The sequence below is a fragment of the Gasterosteus aculeatus genome, chromosome 14 (genome assembly GCF_964276395.1).
Source record: "Gasterosteus aculeatus chromosome 14, fGasAcu3.hap1.1, whole genome shotgun sequence".
Taxonomy (NCBI): domain Eukaryota; kingdom Metazoa; phylum Chordata; class Actinopteri; order Perciformes; family Gasterosteidae; genus Gasterosteus; species Gasterosteus aculeatus.
In genome coordinates, this window is record NC_135702.1 from 15812665 (window position 1) to 15829120 (window position 16456).

Consider the following 16456-nt stretch of genomic DNA (forward strand, 5'->3'; position numbering starts at 1 on the left):
AGTTTGAGGATGTAATTCAGAAAATACCAAATGAAAACCCTAACCTTAAGGTAAACAACCCGAGAAGTTATACTAAATAACTTAATCAAAGTTAAAACCAATAATGCAACAATGCAACAAAATATGAGGATTAAAGGGGGACTTTGAGAATATTAGATCATCTAAATCAGTTTTAGTAAATTAACTAACTAAAGGCTGTCGAATGGGGAATATTTCAGCTTAAATGAAGCGACTCCTCTAAGTCATGTATTTTGATACAGGTATTTATGACTCCTGCCTTTTAATAAACCTTAAATCTAAACTGGATTATAACTCATTTGAAAGCCTGGTGTTCAGTCCTTCGCAAACAACCTGGAAAATAATACAGCCAGTTCTCAAATAACTATTATTGCCTTTAAAACAAATAAAATCTTTTTTATTGTAATGTTGGTGATGTCATTAAATTATAAAAACTTCTAAAAAACTATTGTTTTTCACCTGAAAGTTATTTATAACCCTGACATGCTACATATGTGCGTGCGTTCTGGTTTGTATGAAAATACGCCACTGCCCTTGGGGCTAAACCATTTCTTTGAATCATACAAACGCTCAGGAGCTGCTGATCAGGTTCTACATCCTGACATCTGCTCTTTGCACAGTCATCGACCTGCAGAGGAGAGCGGAGTACTCCTACAAACAGATACTTCTGCCACTGCCAAGTGTGTGAATGGGAAACAGCACACACACTGTTACAGTCCACCATTTGCTGTGTAGTTTGAATCAGCCACCAAACAGGACGGATGTGGATAAGGAGGACGGTGAAAACCCTGTAATGTGTGAATTTGGGCTTTACAAAATAAAATTAATTGAAAAAATGAATACGTTTTTGTCCTTGTTTTATGTGTATAGTACGTAGAACATTGAGAGCAACAGAAAACTGGAGTCGAATGTGCACAGTTGGCCGATAAACCTTATTTCAAGTAATGCGTTTCTACCATTATTATGTGGTCATGAGACATGAAATCAAATTCAGTGCTTGATCCTAAATTCTTCTTCGTAACACACAGCTCATCTTTGGGTATAAGCCTGGACGGAAAGCTCAACTAAGGGGTCTGAAAACTGAATTTTGAAGCGTTAATACTAGTGCGACTCTGAGATTATTGTATGAACAATCAGAAATGTTTCATTCATAAGTGTGACAGTGAGTGAAGTTTGTAAAAGGCCGTGTGACCTGATTTGAGGGATATTCTTCACTAATTATATTCACCACCACCAGGGAACATTTTCCATACAGTGAGGTCACTTATTACTGCACCAGCTCTACTTAAACAGCTAATTGTGGTGTGTCATTGACTCTGTGGAATTACCTCAAACTATAACACTTCCCAAGTGAGATGATGTGTATCAATTAAACCTGGTTATTGTTTGATTTCGCCAAGTACAATTAGCGTGTTTGTCTTTGATACACAGCCTCCGTTGCAAGAAGAGACCAATGTGAAGAGGAGGGGATGAGAGGAAGGAAGGTGAGGAAGATTTCTAGCTTTAGATGGATCATTCCAGAATAATACTGGGACAATTTTTATAACTCTCAACAAAGTTTTCCACCAATCTGGGTTTCACCTGAAACTGTGTCACAGGGCTAACAGTGTTATTATGGGAGGAGCACTTCTAATTTGTCCCCCCCCCCTCTCCCTTGTCTCTCTTTCTGGATGTCTCCCCTCCCTTGTTTTCCAATTACAAAGGTTCCCACACGCTCCAAGTGCTTCATGTTAGAGGTCCATCTCCAGTCGCCGCCTCACAGCGCCAACGCTGGAGCTCTCTGACAACCGAAGAACCACCAGGTCTGACCAGGTACGTGACACTCGTCTGCCCACACTTGTATTGGATGCTGTTCTTTTTAATTGCAGCTGAAAGCTAAGGTGGTCACTGCAATAGAAGATGGACATTTTATTTTATTTGGAACGTTTTAGTTCAGATATTTACCTCTGCCCCAATGGGATAAAAGCGAATGGCATTTTATTCATAGAGCTGACAAATGAGAATCTATTCAAAAGAGACAACCTGACTAGAAACCATTGGACGCAAGAGAGAAGATATTGAGTTCAATTTACTCTTTAAGTAGAGAATTTGTAGCAGAAGGAATCATTTGCAAAGGAATGACAGTGACGCCTCCAGTAAATGTATAAAGTCCTAAACGTATTGTCTTTTTAATGTTAGAAATGTTCTACTTATTGAAATAAATTCTGTGCTCGTCTAAGAGTCATTGGACTAGAATTCCACTTCACGTTCATAATGCTCCTGAGATCCCTTTTCTTCTTTGCCCTACAATACGCACAGAGTAGCATGACGCTGATTTCTGTACTTCTGCAGAGTTCCCTTGATTTTAATATCAGATACTTACTTCTAAGTGAAATGATCTCTTAGTTTAGATCATGTTGCCTCATCCAGCGTTTGCCTGCAGGACGCTTCAGCACCCTGAGCACCAAAGTTACATAATTCCCTCCTTGTGTTTTCTGTTGGGCAACAATAGAACTAACGTAATTAACATCGAGGACTGACTGTCTCACCTTTGTCCTTTATTATAAACTTAAACAAAATATAATAATCAATATCATGGCCAGTTGGTTTGTGTTCAGTTCTTATTTTGCACAGACACAGGAGCAGCTGGTCTGTGAAGGCTGAGGTGTCTCACACACTCACACACAAACCCACAGGGTCACGTCTGCTGGGAGTGGGACAACTAGTGCAGTCAACAAGTCAGACTCATGCGTTTCAGGCCTTAACGAAAAACCAGACGTGTTTTGTGTTAATGATCAGTGTTGGACAACCAAGGTCTGCATTGTGCTCACCAACATATCAATAATACCTCCGTGTTGTTCCGCTGGTCCTGTCCAATTGTCTCACGCAAAGACCTCTGACAAACTACTCCAAAAAGCAGCCGCAGGAATACTAGTCACGTTAAAAAGTGGCAACTTGAATGCAGCCCAGTGAACACAGTGAAAGACAAACGGAAGTACAAGCATTGTGTTCAAACAAACTTATCCAAACCCCAAATGTCCTTGACCAACACGGTAGCCACGTCTGCTCAGTGCCTTTTCACGCAGACGCCCGCTGGCGCTAATGCACATGTTGTCCACTGCAGGATGCAGCGACTCCGGGAAGGTGTTCACATACGTACAATGAAGGCAAAGAGGAAAGTGGAGGAGATCTCTAAAGAGGACGTCCAGGCGTTCCTAAAGAAGAATGCCTTTGTGCTCTTTACTGTTGGAGCGGTCATTGTAGGTGGGTATGCGTCTGCAAGCTAAATGTCCATTCAGTCTGCATCTCCTTTGCATTGGCAACCCTCCACAGGAAGATCCAGAACATAATGCTGTCACTCACTCTGCAGGTATTGTTCTGGGATTCCTGCTGCGGCCATATAAGATGACCTATCGGGAGGTGAAGTACTTCTCCTTCCCTGGAGAGCTGTTGATGAGAATGCTTCAGATGCTCGTTCTCCCCTTATTGGTATCCAGTCTGATAACAGGTAGGCATCGGCCAGTTAACACGGGACCTGTGAACACTTACGTTGTTTTGTATTCGCCGGTTTAAATCGGTTTCTGCTCAGAGGTCAGAGGTCTTGTTTATGTGATTGATCAGTTGTCACTTCAGCACCATGTCAGTCAATTAAACCTGCACCTCAGCTGTTAAATGGTGAGTTAGATGTGAAAAAGCAAAGACGGTTGAGGTCTGATCTTTTGGTTTGGCTGTCTATATGAGGTTTTGTGGCAAATATCTAAAAGCAGAAAAGGACAAGGTAAACTCCATGTGATGGAACACATGACACAGAGGCTTAATGGATAATATCAGCTTGTACTTAAACATACTTACATAAAGTTGCTCCTTTTTGAAATCCTAACAGAACCGGTTATACAAGTTGGTACATATTGTACAAACTGAGCGAGGAGATATGACATTCCTTGACAAAGGGGATGCAACTGTAGAAATGAGATAATAATTGAATCATGACAACCCGATAATTGTGTGTGCAGCTCTGTGACTCCACTGTACAACCTTGATAACATCATCTCAGATAGGTGTAATATGAGGAGGCCAGACTCCCATCGATTCACTGACAGAGAACACTTGGTCCAAATCAAGTACAGAAGATGCTTCAGTGACAACAGGCCACTCATTAAAGCCCTAGTTGGTCATTTAGCCTTCAGCCCAGAATTCCTTTAACAATAGAATCAGAGGTGTGAGGTGGGATTCAGAGTTGTACAAGGGGAGAAGACGTGCTGTGTGGTCCTCAAGCAATTCAAAACTGACTTTGTCGACTGAACTTGAGTTGGGTTCTTAATATTTGCTTAATATTTGGGTCCAGCTCACAGTAATTCAGCTTCATTGATCTCCTGGGATTTTGGTTCATTTCCGTCCCGTGACCTGGATGGAGTGTTTAAACTAAACAGGCCAATGTCAGAGGCCTCACAGGGTCCCTGCTGATGGACAGTTTGTTCTCTGATCGGCTCGGGGAATACACTATACACCCAGGGAGTAATCTGCACTCCTAGTGGCTCATCGTGTTACGCCACATCACAGCCGGGCCCGAGCGCCACAATGATATTCCCTTCTTCAAGATTTCATGCAGAGTTTCTCCTTTCAACTGTGTCAGTGTGCTGAAACAGCTAGAAGCAGCACACCACACTGTAACAAATCTAACGGTATCTTACAGTATGTCATAATAACTGTAACATACAGTTACATTTCCATCCCTTGCTTGTAAATTAACGGCCAATGTCGTGAATAAACAGTTAAAGCTGTCAATTTACGATAATACCACACTACCGTAATTCAACTGCATGTTACATATATTTTATGAAGTGGTGGAAATACACATACAAGTGCAGTGAATCACAATCCATCTGCATCTGTTGTAGGTTAATGCATGGAAGCCCACGTCAGCCACTGAAAAACAGGTCCTGTAAGTCATCATAATGAGATAGTATCTCATGAGATACAATGATGCCTTTGACTTACAGGACATTACTATACATGCAGCTGTCACTTTTATCCAAAACGCCCATGGTTTGACATCGTTTATGTGGAGAATTTGGGAGTTAGGCGTCTTGCTCAGGGACACTTTGACTTGGCACAGGGAGCAGCCAGGATTCAAACCACCAACCTTGCGCTGCTCAGCACACCCTCCCTATCCCATGCGCCGCCTTCGCTATCATTTCAGTAGCCAGAATGTATGAAATTAATCTAATCAGAATGAAGATGATAAATATTTGTATTATTCAAAGTGTTCATTGCCTAAAAGTCATTTGCGTGTCAATCGTGACCGACTGCTCCTGAACGTGACGTCAGGCGTAATCTCAGTTCATCCAGAACACCTGTCAGTTCAACATGGGAGGAGTTTCTCATTCCCTCGTCTCTCCAAGTAACGTTGGTAAGTGTTATTTGCCTGGCATGATTAACATTCTCTTCCTCATCTTTGAAATTTTAATACTTTACCAATGACAGTGTTTCTAAATATTTTATTTTGGTTTGTTTTACAGAGGCTCTGGATTAAGGACGCCAGCCGTTTGCTGCGGTCAATTGAAAGTGTTCCATAGCGTATTGTTGCAGTTTGTTTACCTTGTTCCTAATGATTTTATGATTCATTTTTTTATTATTGTATACATGCAGCATATTTTATGTTTTGTTCTTGGTTACAAATGCCAAACATTTTTGTCTTAAAGGCATCTAAAAAACTCCAACCACTATGACCGAAATGAGTTTGGTTGTCTTTCTTTATCTTGTGGGGAATGAAATGCAAAAGTATACAGTTATAAGTAAACGGTAACAGTCTGGTATTTATAACACAAAAACAGTAATCGTATGGTAACAAACTGTAATCCAATATACGGCAACATACCGTATATTGAGGTAAAGCACTGTAAATAAAACAGTAAGTTACTGTAACGAATGGACTCAGACCCAAGAGCAGAGCTCTCAATGTTTATTTGGGACGACAGGCAACTGTGGTCTCAAGGGATAAGGCAGTACGGGGAATCCGGGGACAGGCAGTGGTTCGGAGACACGGGATGGCAAGAGACGGTTCTGATCCAGGGAGTGGGCACGTTCGTAGAGGAGAGAAGGCGGAAGGTCGATACACGGAAGCTCACTGGTTCTACGGGAATTCAGGGGCAGAGAAACAAAGGGTTCAGCAGAGAAGCGTACTTGCAATACCTTACACCTCATACCTAGTTCTTCGGCGCCCCCTTGCGGCCTCCTGCCGCCACGCTGAGGTTGAGACTCCACAGTTACTAGCGTGGATTGTCAGTAAATTGCAGTTGATTCACAGTAAAATTGGTTCAAGTTTACGGCAACATACAGTAATGCATTATACGGTAACATACTGTATTCTACGGCAGTGTACCATAAAAAACAGCAAATTACTGGCATCCGCTGCCAGTATTTTACCGTTAATTGACTGTAAAGTTCACGCCAATTTACTGTAATCCATTTTACGGTAACATAGTGTAAAAACCATTTACAGTATTATACAGTAAAATAACGGTAAATTCCTGGCATCCTTGCTGCCAGTAAGTTACCATTAATTTACGGTGACATTTTGTAGAGCGCAGCAGCCACGGCACACATGTTGCTACGTTATCTTTTCTGTCAGAACCGGGGAAACTAACAACAACTGTTATTGCTTTTCTTTTGAGATCAGGATCAGGAAACATTTATTGCCAAAATATGTCAAACATACAAGGCATCCTTTAGATGCTGGTACTTGGTTGATACCATCAGCCTGACCCGCTGTTATATAATTCTTTCATAGTTAATCAAAACAAACAAATTGGACAGAGAAATGTCACCTCCATAACTGGTGCTGACCGGCCAGTGGTTTGCAAATACTATATTACATGTGTTAATACTCTGATAGTGACTGTATTTCCACCCTCTGTCCTTTAGGAATGGCAGCTTTAGACAGCAAAGCCTCAGGAAAGATGGGCATGAGAGCCGTGATTTACTACATGACCACAACCATAATCGCAGTCTTCATTGGTATCATAGTCGTCCTCATCATCCACCCAGGAAAAGGATCCAAAGATGAGTTTGGAAAGCAGCAAAAGATAGAACAAATCAGTCCTGCTGATGCCTTCTTAGACCTGATCAGGTAACGTGCACACATGAATTTTGAAGTTTGAATGGAGCTGGCCCACACCATGTCTTACTCACTGGCTGATTTCTCATTTCAGAAATATGTTTCCACCAAACTTGGTCCAAGCCTGCACACAGCAGGTGAGCTTTACGTGGATATTGTCAGTCGTGTATTGCGCAGTTTTACTTGTGCAAACACTAAAGGCGCTTTTCAAAATTTCAGTTGTACATAGTAGCAGTAAAAACATTTCCTGTAAACTTACTAGTAAAATGAGAATTTGAGAAAAAGAATTTAGAAATGTAATCAAATCAAATATAAAACCAGAGAGATTTTCCACTGTCAGGGCATTAACGATGAATCTACATTGATCTATGAAAAATGTTATTGATTTTGATCATAACATTATACGTGAACGGGTACATAAGGCGCATGAAGGTGTTTCTTTATCAGGAAGCAAAAGAGTCAGCTTGCTCAAATTTAAAAATCAAAAGGTATTTAATAACTAAACAAAGTGATAAGGAACACAGTTACAAAGTGAAATACAATGCAGTGAAATATTTCGCGAAATAGAGAATTATCTGCGCAAGTCTAAAGTGACTTATCAAGGCGGCTGCAGGAGAATTCTAACAGTCCTTTGCCCACGCTGGTCCTCCTGATGTGTGTCTTCTTGGGTGTATTTGAATGTCATTGGCTTCTCCTTCAAAGTGTCTCCTCCTTGATTGTCCCCCTCACATCGAAGTGTGAAGCCGCTTCTGTAACCTGAGACCTTCTTTGTCTCATCTGTCCCTCACATTCCAACACATTCAATGTAGATACATATGACTTTATGCCTCAATGAGTGAATATGACATAGCATGCATAGTTTGTCTTCATCTTATAACTAGTACACTCACACCAACTACAATTCCAGACTAAACATCTCTACTAGTACTATAATTTCTATCACCAAGTGTGCACTTGAACCCTAACATAACATAAGGCAGTTTAGTGGAAAAAATATAGCTGAGTCTGCAAGGCCGTTTCCTGTTTTAACACAACTAAAACAGGATATGAAACAGTATATTGCATAATGATAATAGCACAATAAGCAGTATTTCCCAACAGACCAGTTCTCAAGGGTAACATGAATAACTGGAGCAACGATTTTGAAAACGGTTTTGAATAATCTGTTCGTAGACCAGTTTGTCACAGCACGTTTTTGATCTCATAGTGCATAGTCAAGGAGATATTGAAAGGCTTGGTGAGCATGTCGGACATGAAATCATAATTCAAGTCAACATATATCTTATTCTAGATGTTAGTTAGTGCGGGGCTCAAACTCCACAAGTGACTATAACGCCTTTTTATTCCCTCATTCTACAGTTCAAAACCAAATACGGAAAAAGAACAGTCCATGTGACTGTTACAGTAAATGACACCGTCTTCAACTCGACCAATGGCACCCAGGAAGTCATGGAGATCACCCGGGAGGACGTGATCCCAGTGCCGGGTCAAGTGAACGGGGTCAATGCTCTCGGGCTGGTGGTCTTCTCCATGTGCTTTGGTCTGATAATTGGCAGCATGAAGGAGCAGGGCCAGATCCTGAGGGATTTCTTCGACAGCCTCAATGAAGCTATCATGCGCCTGGTTGCCATCATCATGTGGTGAGATCTTTGCTTTCAGGGGAAGAGATGTTGAACAAATATTGATGTCTCACTTGTTCTCAATAACTCGCTGTTGTTCTCCTCCTCTCAGGTATGCTCCTATCGGTATCCTGTTCCTGATTGCAGGAAAGATTGTAGAGATGGACGATCTAACACAGATGGGCGGCCAGCTGGGCATGTATACCATCACGGTGATCATCGGCTTACTCATACACGGAGTCCTTGTTCTTCCCACTCTCTATTTTGTTATCACTCGGCAAAACCCCTTCATATTCATCGCTGGTCTCCTGCAAGCCTTGGTAACAGCCTTGGGCACCTCCTCCAGGTGAGTCGTCTCCGACACTATGAGGTGAATGACGATGAATCCCAACTATTCCATAAACACAAAACCTGCTGTATCTGCTAAAAGGTTCTGTCCTATCGTCAAAACCTGTTGCAGTTAGAATTGTGAGGGCTCTGCGTCTGTAACACAGCTCTTTGTTTTCATTGACACACAATAACGTCACTTTCCAGTGACAGACAAGACACATGATGCTACATATGATACGTGAACAAATGTGGTCAGTGTGGTAGCGTAAGAGGCTGGAGCAACATGACCTCATCCGTACTGCTCATATTTTGCATATTTAGCAGCGTTTTGCATAGAATCATGATGGTCAATGTTGTAACTGGTGCTCAATGTTCAAATAACCAAACTACTTGATTAGGACTAGAAAAAGTGTGACGTCACTCAGTCGTGTCTTACAGTCAAGTTGTCTTCTGTTACTTTACCCTTCGTACTTTAATGAATGCCGTGGTCATTATATGTGATAAGAGATATATAACTAAGCCAGAGTTGCAGCTGACAGAATAACACATTTATTTGACAGAATATGCAACTGTAATTAGTCAGATCCAGCACACTCTAGCAGTAAAATAATAATAAATCGGTTAATTCACACATTTACACAATTGGCACTAATTTGATAGTTTCTTTTTTTTTTGCATGTGTCTGTTTAAAGTGTGTTGCTTTTAGTCTAGATGGTGACTTTAACTTGCCCTTGATAACCAGCTGTGTAGGACCATTCAGCAGGACGTACTTATGGAGAACATGTTTATTTTGGTTTATTGGCTAGCCTGGAATTTTATTAGGAACCTTCCTTCTTGCAAAAGTACAAAGTACACTGCTGTTGCCTTTCACAAAACTATACAGATCTAAACTCAGCATTGAGCATGAATTAAGAGGCCGTATCAAGTCTGCAACCATGTTTTTAAGTAGAATCAAAGCAGGCTCATTGCAGCCACCAATACACACATCTGCACTATTTTTTGTTTTGCACAGGTTGCACATTCAGTGCAAAACAGGTTAATTCTAGTCACAATAAACTATTCTTATTTTTTTGCTGCAGTGATGCATTCAATTACTTGAAAAATCATAGATGGAGGACTCACAAAATAAAATTTCAGTAAAATTTCAACATCTATGTAGCTGGGGCATGAACATGTTTTTCCTTCCAAAGTGACACAAAAGGTCGCAATGGTTTTACTATAGAGTTAATACATTTGTTGTTAAATATTTTTGGAAAATGCCCTGTTTCATCCTAATTTACAGTACGCTTCAAGCTAAAGTCCATTTAAATTACTGAAAAATAGTGAATCCAGCAAAACGTAAGCTGAATGCATCAGTCAAACTAAGTCAACCAGGATATTTCCAAACACGTGAGACCGTTTCTTTGAACTATTTTCGAATCTTTCCTCGCTCAGCTCAGCCACCCTCCCCGTCACCTTTAAATGTCTGGAGGAGAACAACAAGATTGACAAGCGAATCACGCGTTTCGTGCTGCCTGTGGGGGCCACCATCAACATGGATGGAACCGCTCTGTATGAGGCGCTGGCAGCCCTCTTCATTGCCCAGGTGAACAACATGGAAATGAATTTTGGGCAGATCATCACCATCAGGTAAAACAATGAGGAGGATCGTAGACAACGCTAATGCTAATGCTGTTATCAATGAGAAGAACCAAAATGTCTGCGTGTGCTTCTCTTCAATCCAGCATTACAGCAACTGCCGCCAGTATCGGAGCTGCCGGCATCCCTCAGGCAGGCCTGGTCACCATGGTGATTGTACTGACCTCTGTTGGACTTCCTACTGATGACATCACTCTCATCATTGCGGTTGATTGGTTTCTGTGAGTGGCTTCATGGATCAGGAACTTGTGAACAGTAATGCATTTTGAGCGCGTGACACGTCGCTCTGTGAAGTTACTTTGACTTACACATAAATCATCTGAAAGGTCAGAAGCAGATCTGTGTCTACTACCACCCAGTGACACACTTCTCTCTCCCCCCCGAGTCTCGTTCTACATCTTCCCTTTTGTATTGAACATTTTTGCAATGAGTTTTAACATAGAAACATAATTAGGTTTCCCAAATTAATCATTTCAATTAGAATACCCATCCGTGAAATGACTAGGCTAACTGGGGTAATTACCCGTCCCTCCTTTTGATGGGTTGGACAAAATATGACTACTACCAGTGTCCAGGCGTTCCCTCATGAAGACCCAGAATTGTAATTTAGTATTTACCGAAGAGCAGCATGCATGTTATGGTGGACGAGGACACATCCCTGTCGATGTGGACAAATAGCTCCCGTAGCTGTGACTACATGATGGGCAGGTGTCACTGTGTACGGTGGCTCCTCCCATCAGAGTATGAATGGGTGAGAATCGTTAAACAGAGTGGTATGAAGACTGGAAAAGAGAGAAACAAACGTCTAGCATCTGTTGACTCTGTTCCTGGCTGGTGTGCAGGGACCGACTTCGTACCACGACCAACGTCTTGGGGGATTCCATCGGCGCCGGCATCGTGGAGTTCCTGTCCCGACACGAGCTGCGCAGCAAAGACGTAGAGATGGGCAACTCGGTGCTGGAGGAGAGGGAGAGGAAGAAACCCTACAAGCTCATCTCCCAGGATAGTGATTTTGAAAATGACAAACGTGCCCACAGTGAATCCAACATGTAACTGAACATCATCGCCGTGTACAAGCACGTACAGTTAGTTCACACCTTTTTGATTTGTTAACATTCCTTTATCTCTTCTATCCAAAATGACAACGCTGAAGTTCTTTGGTGTCGTTTGGTCCAATAGGACTGGTAGTTTCTATTTTGTATGTTGGCTACGTGAATGAATATTTTAACCTAATATTGCCCTCGTGTAGAGTTTGAGCTGGAAGTATGTTTAGAGAAGTGCTGGATGAAGCTAAGACACGGGAGTGAAAGATGTTTCTGGAGCACATAGTGATACATTATGTTAAGACATTATATATTTGGACACTGACATTTTTTGACCAGGACATATAAAGTCAAATTAAAATGTGTCTATATTGTCCTAACATTAGATGGTTGACATTGTGGTTATTACAGGTTCTTACAAGCGTTTTATGAATCTTGTTTTGGTACAGATCAGGTTCACAGATTCGTTCCTTACAGTGTGCGACTTACAGATTTGACAAAAGTGACTCTGTTGGGTCATTAATAGATGTTAAAGCCTTTGATTTCAATAATATTGTGTGAAATGAATTTAACTACTGAACATGAAAACAGTTTTTGTTTATAATAACTTCAATCAAATAAACAGAAAAATCCTTTCCCGCCTCTTTTATTCATAATGAATATACATTTCAATTGATTCAATAATAAAGATATTTCTTGTAAATCTCAGCTTAAACATTAACGTCATCAAATTAAAAATAAAACCAAAGCTATTTGCCACTGCTAGGGCATTAACATGAATCCAAGTTGTTATAGAAAAACAAGTTACCCTCCACGATCATAACATTATGATATAATTACTATTATAATTATAAATGTAAAATTACGGGTACCAGCATAAACATGTTCCTTTAATTAGGGAGCACAATAAACAATATATCTATCGATCAATAATCCATGTTCAGTAGCACGTGTCCCTGTTAGAGTAAAGCTGAGAGAGATTATAAAGCAGAGTATTTAGAACATTTGATAATTGAAAAGAAGAAACTGTAAACAACAGTAGATTAGAAAGTAGTGTGGTCATCAACAAGCTGAGGACTTGTCGATGACCACACTATATATTGTATAGTGATATTCGGTGTAAATGAGTCTCTTTGGCCCTGGTGAAGGAGGAACCGGGAGAGGGCGACAGGGCCACGGGTCCTCTATTACCGCGGGTAGAACCCACGAAGAAGAACGGGCCTCTGCCGCTGGATAAAAAGGCTCGGCTGGCCGCCTCTGCACGCGCACTCGTCTCGAGTCTCGCGCCACATAGTTGGGGTGTAACGCACGCGCAGCGTGCCCTCCGGAACCATGTCTTCCCCTGCGCGTACTGACCTGGGCCGGGCGCTGTGTATCATCACCGGGGCCTCCAGAGGCTTTGGTCGGACCGTAGCGAGAGAGATGTCTCGGTTGTTAAAGCCGGGTTCCGCTCTCGTCCTGACGGCCCGTTCCGTCGATGAGCTGCGGGCTCTGCAGGCCGAGCTGGCCGAGTCCGAGGCAGGCCGAGCGGGGCTGCTGGTCGAGTGTGTGGTAGCAGATCTGAGTGAGGCGGACGGACTGGCGAGCATCGTTAAAGCGTCCAAAGTGGCCTTCTCCGAGGACATGGACCATGTGCTGCTGGTCAACAACGCCGGTAAGGAGGTTTTGGTCTTGAACATTGAAAAATATAACAATGTATTTAAAGATAAAAAGAAGTGGACAGAAAGTATTGTCTGGTTGAATATAGTTTTGACTCATATAAAATATATTTTTTCAATCTTCACTTAAATATTTTTTGATATTCGTCGTGTTATGTTTTTCGTGCAGATTTTCAGATTCAAATATTATATTTTCAAGTTTCCGATTTTTCATTTTATTCACCTGTTTTTCCACTTTCAGACTTTTGACCCTGATGTGACGTAGGGGGCGGGGCATCAACTGAGCGCGCCGTGTAACCATGAGTGACAGCTTAACAAATGAGGCAGAGACAGATTCGGACATCCCGGTTCAACAGCTCGTCAGCGACGCGTTGTTAAAACACAAACGACTCCTCTCTGTAACCGCAGTGATGTAGACAACCAGCTACAACCACAGTGAACCATCATCTTAGGAATACGGACTGCGAGCTGGACGAAATTATATTGATCTGTGCAGATCTGCCCTGTGAGACGATGCGCACGCGCCGTCTGCAACGCGACATCACCATGGTTACAGAGAGGCGTTGTTTGTGTTTCAACAAGGTTTCGCTGACCAGCTATTAAACCGCATCTGTGAATATATTTCCAAGTTGCTCCATTGTCGAAGTGCCCCTGAGCAAGACACCCAACCCCTAATTGCTCCCTGGGCAAAAATGAAAAGCCATGGGTTAAAAGCGATAAAAGCGTCAGCTAAATGACTTGTAATGTAACGTAACGCCGTTGAGCACGCTGTCACTTACGATTACACGCCCCTCTCAGTTGATGCCCCGCCTACTACGCGAAAAGATCCGAAAGTGAAGATTGAAAAAAAAAAAAAGAATTGATTTCATTCATTTTCGTCTACACATTTTGTATTTTGAATATATTGTTGTATTTTTCATGCTCAAGACTAAAACTTTTGTTTTTCAAATTATCCAAACTTTTGTCCTGGATTTGGCTCCATAGAAAGTACAAAGTGTATATATATCATTCAAAGATTTTTATTGTCAAATACACCCCCCCCCCCCCCTGTGTATTGAAATTATTATGCTTGCCTTTTCTGGAAGGCCGACCAATCAAAAGTTAAAATAAAAATACAATATTTACATAAATGTACATGAAATTAAAATAAGACAGAAATGAGGTAAGGGGAAATGTGCAAAACATTGTATACCGAGCTGCTGTTGTATGATTTATTTCAAAAGATAACAAGTCAGTAATGTATATCTTGGTATTTATTTGTTAATTTGAGTACCTTGTTGTATACGATGCTTTGTACCACTATCATGAGAGGAGAAGTCAGACCGCTGCATCCCTACATTGGAGGCCCCAGCAGCATTTGAGTGGAACCCTTTTTTACTTTAGTGATGTTTATCGCGATCTGTTAAGAACACTCACGCGGTCAGTGACGTGCGGTGATGTCAGCAAGAGGGGAGGCACTGAGTTATGGAAGCCAGATTACCTGATCTGTTCTTTAGGCTAACATGTCAAATCAAATAAACGTTACGCACAAGCGCCACACACACACACACAAACACACACGGGTCATATCATGAAATTTCCAATCATTATGTTTCAATTTTGCGTGTCACTGCACACGGTATATTTTTAAGATGGGACACATCTGGTAAACCCTCCTTTCCTCTCCCCAGCGTCGCTGGGGGACGTGTCTCGCTATGCCAAAAGCTTCACCGACAAGGCGGAGGTGGACTCTTACTTGTCTGTAAACGTCAGCTCCTCCCTGTGCCTCACTGCCAGCGTCCTGCAGGCCTTCCCACAGCGTCCAGGTCAGCTGCGCACCGTGGTCAACATCTCCTCGTTGTGCGCTCTGCAGCCTTTCCGCTCCTGGGTGCTGTACTGCACCGGTAAGGCCGCCCGAGATATGATGTTCAGGGTGCTGGCCGAAGAGGAGCCGGACGTCCGGGTGCTCAACTACGCCCCAGGTGAGGGACTACCTGTTAGTGCCGGTGACGTTCTGCTCCAACTGGTCAGCCTGAGGCTGGAGCTGGTCTCCAATTCCATCAGCTGACTTTCAGTCACAGAATAACGGGGGGACGTTTAAACCATTTTCAAGCCTTGACCCACACTCGTCTGTGTCCTCTGTCTCGAACCAGGGCCTCTGGACACAGCCATGCAGACTGTGGCCAGATCCAGAACGGCCGATCCCGACGTCAGGAAGTCCTTTTCAGACATGTTCGCTCAGGGCCAGCTGCTCACCTGTGAGGCGTCTTGTAGCAAGCTGATGAAGCTCCTCCTGGAAGACGGCTACACAACGGGAGCTCACATCGACGTCTATGACGTGTAGACACAGCGCGACTGCCTACACATTATGTCCTTGATTTAGATGCAAATTATTTCTGATTTATCTTCCATTTCCCTCCCGCACTACAGTTTGAAGTGGGTAGATATAGACTCTGTATGAACGGTCAGTCCTCTGTAGGTTGTAGCCTTCTATATTGAAATGGACCAATATGAAAACCTGTATATCCAAATGATGTTCAACAAGTGGGTGTACAAAACATTCCAGAGCTCCAGTTAGTTCCCTGCACAGCCAGGAGAGTAGAAGTGTGTGACAACTGACCTTTGTCCCCACGTTGGTGTGTATGTTGGATGATTGGCGGGTGTGCTGGAAGCTAGAGGGGAGGGCCGGCAGTGAGGCCTAGTGTTTGGGCAGGGGGTGATGTCAGCAGTGACATCATCAGGTTGGACCAGGTATACGGGGGAGGGTGTCATAATGGGTGTCACCTGTGCACATGGTGCAACCTGGGGCGGGTTGATTGACGGCGCTATAAAGGCGGCGGACAAAATGACTGCTGGGGGGAAAATGGTGGAATCTCCGTGTAGCTGAGCCGTGTTAGACGGGGTTATGTGGAGTTGATTCAGTTAATGATTTAGGTTTTGTTTGGTTGTTTAATGAGACGTGTATCAGGAACCTTCCTTTTTTTTACAAATAAAGAAAGCTTCTTTTTTACCTGGACCAGGTCTCACTTGCCTGCCTCCTAATTCCAGGATTCCTCGGGCGTGGCCTCCTCACAA

General features: G+C 42.5%; 2 protein-coding genes across 3 annotated transcripts; both read left to right on the forward strand.

The window, feature by feature from the left end:
• Window positions 1-1454: 1454 nt before the first annotated feature.
• On the forward strand, window positions 1455-12379 carry LOC120832344 (excitatory amino acid transporter 1). 2 transcript variants are annotated; one of them, XM_040198547.2, is made up of 11 exons: window positions 1455-1502; window positions 1722-1830; window positions 3122-3261; window positions 3368-3505; window positions 6922-7126; window positions 7209-7251; window positions 8474-8754; window positions 8846-9079; window positions 10498-10692; window positions 10788-10922; window positions 11544-12379. In XM_040198547.2, exons 3-11 carry the CDS (start codon window positions 3123-3125, stop codon window positions 11752-11754), a joined length of 1581 nt encoding a protein of 526 aa, XP_040054481.1. In that variant the 5' UTR covers window positions 1455-1502; window positions 1722-1830; window position 3122; the 3' UTR covers window positions 11755-12379. The 2 variants fall into 2 exon arrangements, with proteins under 2 accessions (XP_040054481.1, XP_077944437.1); XM_078088311.1 differs by lacking the exon at window positions 1455-1502 and having other exon boundaries at window positions 1704-1830.
• Window positions 12380-12917: 538 nt separating this feature from the next.
• Window positions 12918-16397, forward strand: spra (sepiapterin reductase a). Its single transcript, XM_040198554.2, has 3 exons — window positions 12918-13398; window positions 15073-15363; window positions 15535-16397. Exons 1-3 carry the CDS (start codon window positions 13077-13079, stop codon window positions 15723-15725), a joined length of 804 nt encoding a protein of 267 aa, XP_040054488.2. The 5' UTR covers window positions 12918-13076; the 3' UTR covers window positions 15726-16397.
• Window positions 16398-16456: the final 59 nt, after the last annotated feature.